The sequence below is a fragment of the Girardinichthys multiradiatus genome, chromosome 2 (assembly GCF_021462225.1).
Source record: "Girardinichthys multiradiatus isolate DD_20200921_A chromosome 2, DD_fGirMul_XY1, whole genome shotgun sequence".
NCBI lineage: Eukaryota > Metazoa > Chordata > Actinopteri > Cyprinodontiformes > Goodeidae > Girardinichthys > Girardinichthys multiradiatus.
In genome coordinates this window covers 51,744,670-51,751,410 of record NC_061795.1, presented here as the reverse complement: position 1 = coordinate 51,751,410, position 6,741 = coordinate 51,744,670, and the positions used below count along the sequence as shown (strand labels likewise).

At 41.3% G+C, this 6,741-nt stretch overlaps 1 protein-coding gene across 2 annotated transcripts; it reads right to left on the bottom strand.

The window, feature by feature from the left end:
- Window positions 1-209: 209 nt before the first annotated feature.
- pdf (peptide deformylase, mitochondrial) lies at window positions 210-4,629 on the bottom strand. Of its 2 annotated transcripts, XM_047382220.1 has the most exons (3): window positions 3,611-4,611; window positions 1,515-2,140; window positions 210-586 (listed from the first exon to the last, which is right to left on the bottom strand). In XM_047382220.1, the coding sequence occupies exons 2-3, from the start codon at window positions 2,113-2,115 to the stop codon at window positions 429-431; spliced, it is 759 nt and encodes a 252-aa protein (XP_047238176.1). In that variant the 5' UTR covers window positions 2,116-2,140; window positions 3,611-4,611; the 3' UTR covers window positions 210-428. The 2 variants fall into 2 exon arrangements, with proteins under 2 accessions (XP_047238176.1, XP_047238170.1); XM_047382214.1 differs by lacking the exon at window positions 210-586 and having other exon boundaries at window positions 1,289-2,140; window positions 3,611-4,629.
- Window positions 4,630-6,741: the final 2,112 nt, after the last annotated feature.

Sequence of the window (6,741 nt, the reverse complement as noted above, 5' to 3'; positions counted from 1 at the left end):
GAATTACTGCATCTTGGAGACCAGCCTGTGGTCTCATGAAGCAATCATGAGGTTATGCTACTGCAATAAAAGTTGAGTTTAGTTCACGGCTTGTCATCTTGCCGCCAGCGGGACCAGTGCCTGCAGAGCTCACGTTTTACTGGGTCAAGTCCCCACATACCCAAAACATGTTCCGTCCTCAGTTTCACTAAGACATACGATTCAGCACATCTTATCATTCGTATATTTTATTATAGTCACAATTGACCCGTTTGGTTCTTCAGACACATGGTGAAAGTCCACTTGTCCTTGGTACTTCCAGCTTTTCACCATCAAGCTGGGGCTGACAGAAACTCAAAGGTTTAAAGCAACAAGATGTTGTTGAGGAACACCATTTCAACTGTCTGCCTGCCACTTCATTATACTTTGGGCCGGCTGACGGGGCCTTGTTATTCATTGTGCTCCTGCCAGTTGATATTGATGAAGGTTTTGGTGTCCATGCGGTCAAGGTACAGGACCCCGTCCAGGTGGTCCATCTCATGCTGGAGGATCCGGGCTGACCAGCCGCTGGCCTGCCATGTGACCGCTTCACCCTTTTCATTCAACCCTAAAATGAAAATACGCACAAAGTAATTTCTGACAACTGATCACAGAAGGGTCACTGAAAAGGAGAAACATGAGAACTTTGCATGAAATATACAAAAAGTCAGGAAATGAATGTTAGGTTGATCATTTCCTTGCTGGATCAATGCTTCTTGGTAATAAATGTCATGCTGTTAGAAAGTTTATTTGTATTTATGGGATTACCACTGGTTGCAGCTCCATATCTCTGCAAAGAGATCCGCTCCAATGGTGACAAGCCTCATTTTTCCAGTGAGGGAGGCTGTCCCAGACCATCAAACTCCCTCCACCTAAAGCTGTTTGTCATTGACAGGAAGGAACCCACAACTGTCCTTTTCTTACAAATGTGGCACCATTTAAGGGTCTTTATTTATTGCCAAGAGGCAAAGAAAAAAAATCAATCAAATACAAATATACTCGCGTCTTGTGAAAATTCTCCATAAATAGAGATGGACCAATCAACTGATCAATTTTCTCTTGATTGGTTCGGATTGATAACTGGCAGCTTATCCACTGAGTCTTTTTCCTTATCAGTGAATTCTTTAACACTAGAAAATCCCACTAATTTCAGTCTATAAAAGTATTAAACCACAATAAGAGGTGACTAAAAAAATAGATACAGGTTAGGAACTCATGCTTTTGCTTCATAAATGAGGATAATAATGACATCAATTCTTTTGCTGTTGGATTAAAAATGACTTCCTCTACTGAAGAAACAACAGAACAATTGTTTCCTCTTACTGTAAATGCTTAAGTGTTACTGCTCTGAGGAAGAAATCTGAATCCATAAAAATCAGCATGAGACAGACAAGACCCCAAAGAAAACTGGAAATCTGTATCGGCCAGGAAAAGCCTGATCGGTGCATCTGTATTTATAAAGCCAAATTTGTCCTGGGTGTATTTTACAAACGTACCAGAAACTTCCACTGACAGGTAGCGAGGCACCGTAGCAGAAAAGCCCGAGATGCTCTCACAGGCCTCCTGAAACAGCACTGTCCGACTGTCCAGAACCCGGAGCTCAGGGTTCACAAAGATCCTGAGGGGCTGCACAGAGAGACCGCGGGCCTCCCTGGCTGCAGGAGAAACCTCCTCAAAAAGCTTCCATGGATATTCAAGCATCAGGATGCGGAGCGGCACCCCAATCTGAGGCGCACTCAGCCCTACGCACTCCAGCTTCCTCATCACTTTTACCATAGTCCCAAGCACCTTCTGGATCTCCAGGCCCGTTATGGCTGCTGGGTCAACAGCCGCTGCATGAGAACGCAGGACAGGATCTCCTACCTGGCACACATGGCTGTACGGGGGACTGGGAGGGGACTTGATCTTACGTTTTACATACTGAAGATAGGAGCGCACTTTAACGGTACTGGACAAAGAGCGTCTGCAGACCGAGATGTGAGAAGGAGGAGTTGTCTGGATTAATGGTCCGAATGTGGAGCAGGGGGCTCTGGATGCACAGAACCTGAATCTGGACCAGGAGAACAGAAGCAGAGACACAGATGACTTGGTGGTCATGGTGGAGCTGTAGCAGGAAATACGGCTGTAAGAGAAAAAGTGGGATATTTAAAGGATGGAAGAAGAAACGACATATTCAGATTCCTGTGCAGAACCAGGTGCAGAACCAGGCGCAGAACTTACCCTCAGCATCTGAGAGACAGATGAGAGAAACGTTTTATGAATACTCTAAGTCAGTTAAATAAAAGTATATTTTATATACTTTTATTTAACTGACTTTATACACAAAGACACTGAAGCTTGTTTATTCATTTAAAGGATGATTAACTTAGCCTAAACAGATCAGGCATAACATTATGACCTAATACTGTGCTGGTCCCCCTTTTGCTGCCAAAACAGCCTCGTCCAATCAAACATGCACTCCACTGGACCTAGAAGGTGTGCTGAGGTACCTGGCACCAAGATGTTTACAGCTGATCTTTTAGCTCCAGGAGGACCTGACATACTCAAGATGATTCTGCAGTTGTTGGTGGATCAGAGATGGACAAGAAGATGAGTACAGGAAGGTGGTGGACCACTTTGTGGCATGGTGTGGAAACAATCATCTCATTTTGAAAGTGACTAAAACAAAGGAGATGATTGTAGATTTTAGGAGAATCATGAATAGGTCGGACACTATTTCCATTATGGGTGCAGGTGGTGGAGGAGTATAAATACCTCGGTGTTCACCTGGACAACAGACTAGAGTGGAGATGCAACTGTGAAGCCATCTACAAGAAGGAACATAGCAGACTGTACTTCTTGAGGAAGCTTAGGTCCTTTGGTGTTTGCAGCGAGATGCTGCATATCTTCTATAAGTCTGTTGTGGAGAGTCTGATCTCTTCTACCATCATCTGCTGGGGAAGCAGCATCAGAACCAGGGACTTAAAAAAGCTCAACAAGCTGATAAAAAAGGCTGGTTCTGTTCTGGAGACTCCTCTGGAACCTCTGGAGATCATTGTGGGAAGAAGGATTCTTCATAAAATGAAGAACATTATGGAGAACCCTGAGCATCCTCTTCATGAGACTGTCCTACAACAACAGAGTGTCTTCAGTCAGAGGCTTCTTCAGATCTGCTGTAAGACGGAGCGCTACAGGAGATCCTTCCTGCCCACAGCCATCAGCATCTACAACGTCTCTTTGAAGAAACCTTCATAATATGAGCTACAACAACATTTAATTTCCCTTTGGAATTAATAAAGTATTTTTGAATTTGAATTAAATTGAATTGAATAGAATAGAATAGAATCCAGCCACTATCAGGAGCCATGATGAAGGGGTAATCAGTGCTATTCAATTCATCTGTCAGTGGTCATAATGTTATGCCTGATAGGTGTTTTTATATCTGATTTAATCCGAAATCACTACATTAGTTCAGTTATCTCAACACTATACCCCGCTCGGCGGGGCTGTCAGGTACATTAAAACAAGCGCTGTGATCATGTCGCTGCCGCCGCTTTAATTTCACATAAATCAAGTATTTTTTGTCTCAGAAGACGATTAATATTCATTTTACCTTCAGGTCCACAGATGCTGGAGCAACCTGAGATCGACCGAGGCTCCGTAGGGAGAGTAGTGGTCTTGCAATCTAAACGTTGTGGGTCCAATTCCAGTTTCCTCCTGCTACATGTCGATGTGCCCCTGGGCAAGGCACTTAACCTCAAGTTGTCTACCGATCTCCGTGTTGGTGTGTAAATGAAGCTACAGTGTAAAGTGCTGTGAAAAAGCTCAATAAAGGTTCAGTCAGCTGCTCCCTATGATCACTTCCTGGTCATCCACACATGCGCAGTACGATCAACTTCACAATAAAAGCCCTTATTGGACTAGACTCAGTCTCGGTTCTGTAACTGCCTGTAATAGTACTCAGAGGAAATGTTGGAGTCAACTAGACATCTTTACAAAATAAATACAAAGCCAATTATCTATAGTATGGAAGCAATACACATGAAAGTTTCCAGCACATTGTCCTACGCCTTTAAACCAATAATGCTACTAAGTGTAACTCAACTGTCATCAGCTGGGCTTCCTGAAATTCTACCTGTTGGTTCTGTATGACCAGCTGACTTTGTATATTAGTCTGAACATGACTGGATCTGAATGGTACTGTATGATTGCATTGTTTTCAGCTGAATTAATCTGGGCTGAATTTGGACCATCATTATTTTGATCAAAGCCAGTGAAACCAACCAACAGAATGAACTAACATTGCAGGCTGGACTTGGAGATAGTGGAGAGGAGGATTCTGATCCAACCTATGTCCATCTTGGAGGTCTAACCACCCTGCACATGCAGGAGGAGCAGAAGAGCGACTTCTCAAACCTACTGCTGCAACTCTGCTGCCATAGCAGTGATTCCCTCTGACTGTTATCACAGCTCAGTTCTTCTTTGCACAATGTTTACAATAATTTATATCATTGTCAGATGATTCAGACAATTATTTACCGTGTACTCTTGCTCTAATATTTAGATTTTCTGTACGATGTGGATGATTTTTTACAGTGTGTATATTTATGGCTGCTGCTGCATTAAAAACATTTCAAACTGATATTAATGAGATTGATGTAGCCTGCAACAAGGAAGTAGCCACCGCTGCGCAATAGTCTTCATACCATGCCATACTTACTATAAAATAATTAACCGTACTTATTTTTGCACATTTTCTCAACAATATATGCAGTGATTATAAAAACCTCAAAACTTCGGATTTTCATCTTATTTCGGTTTGGGATTATTTCTGATTCAGAACCAAGAGCTTTTATTTTGGAATTGAGCAGCCCATGTGAAACGGAAGTAGTTTGCAACGTTTTAAAAGCAGAACAGCTTCAGGAGGAAGATCTAGTGATGGAACTTATGGGTCCTTGAAGGGAACCGAATCTTCAGGATCCGTTCACTTCACTTCTATTTTGAAAATGTGCATTTTTAGAAGAACAAGCAATTTTACCCTTAATATAGTGTTATATACTGTATATAACTGGTTGGTAAACCTCGCATGAGTGGGTGAAATTTATAACTATATTTAAATTTGTAACTTTTAAGCTAAATAATCTGTATTAAGTAATATGAATATTTTTATTTAAAAGGTGCAAAAACGAACCACATGCAAAAAAAATCTCTTCATGTAAATATTTTTCAGAAAATTAAGTATAATACATTACAACATAAATATCAAATACCCATGTAGGTCTTTACTAAGTGTTGTGTGCATTAATAATGTTCATGCAATACGTAACAAAATAAAGAAAGCGAAATAAAACAAAATAGAAGAGAAAAAGTGGACTCAAGTTGCTTTGGCAGAAAGAAAAATCGCCACCTGCATCATTAAATATAAGTATTACTGCAACGCACTCATGGTAAACACTTAACTGAAAACATTAACCAAATAAAGTATGGAAACTTTTTATTGCGCCACTCATCATCTCATCGAAATTACAAACGCAAAGTTCATGTTTACAGTTGTAGTTTATTCTTTATACGCTGAAAAACTAGTCCATGCATTTGTTACTTCAAGGCTGGACTATTGTAATTCTTTACTATCAGGATGTCCACAAAATGCAGTTAAAAGCCTTCAGCTGATTCAGAATGCTGCAGCAAGAGTTCTGATGAAAATTAAAAAGAGAGATCATATTTCTCCTATTTTAGCTTCCCTTCATTGGCTCCCTGTTAAATCCAGAATAGAATTTAAAATTATCCTCCTCACATATAAAGCCCTTAATGATCTAGCTCCATCATACATCAGAGATCTGATTGGTCCATATGTTCCTAACAGAGCACTTTGTTCTCAGACTGCAGGTTTACTGGTGGTTCCTAGAGTCTCTAGAAGTAGAATGGGAGGCAGATCCTTTAGTTATCAGGCTCCTCTCCTGTGGAACCAGCTCCCAGTTTTAGTCTGTGAGGCAGACACCCTGTCTACTTTTAAGGCTAGGCTTAAAACTTTCCTTTTTGATAAAGCTTATAGTTAGAGTGGCTTAGTTTATCCTGAGCTATCTTCCTTATTTTTTACCTCCGTCTTCTTCCCTCCCTGTTGGTTGGAGGAAGGGGGAGTCAGGTTTAGCCTAAACCGGCTCAGTTATGGTTGAGGTGCAAACACACCCTCCATTTCTGCTACTTGTATGACCCCCTTCTCTTTTCCAATGGTTATAATCAGTCTGACAGAGAGAGGTATCCCAATCCTTGTGGTTTTTAGTATAACAATGACCATCAGTGGGACCCTTTGTGAGGTTCCTTGAGACGACATTGTTGTAAATAAGCGCCGTTTAACTAAATAATCTGAACTGAAACTATCTCTGTAGTTATGCTGTTATAGGCTTAGGCTGCTGGAGGACATAATGACCACTTTCACCCTCTTCGCTACATTCTCATACTACTCTCCAATTTTGTATTATTTGCTGTTATTTCAGCTTTTAACTTTATGTTCTCTCTTTTCTCTTCCTAGAAGCTACACCTGGCCTGACTCTGTGTCTACCTGTGACACCTTTCTGGAGAGGGGCATCGTCCAAGCTTCTGCTGGCAACAACTTAATGCTCACCTTCTACAGATGATCCACATAGCCCTGTCTTTCAGTGTTTAACCCTTTCTCTCTCCTAGACATGGCTACTGACTGAGCTTCTACTGTAACTAACTCTATGTTCTCTCTTTCAGACTCTAACC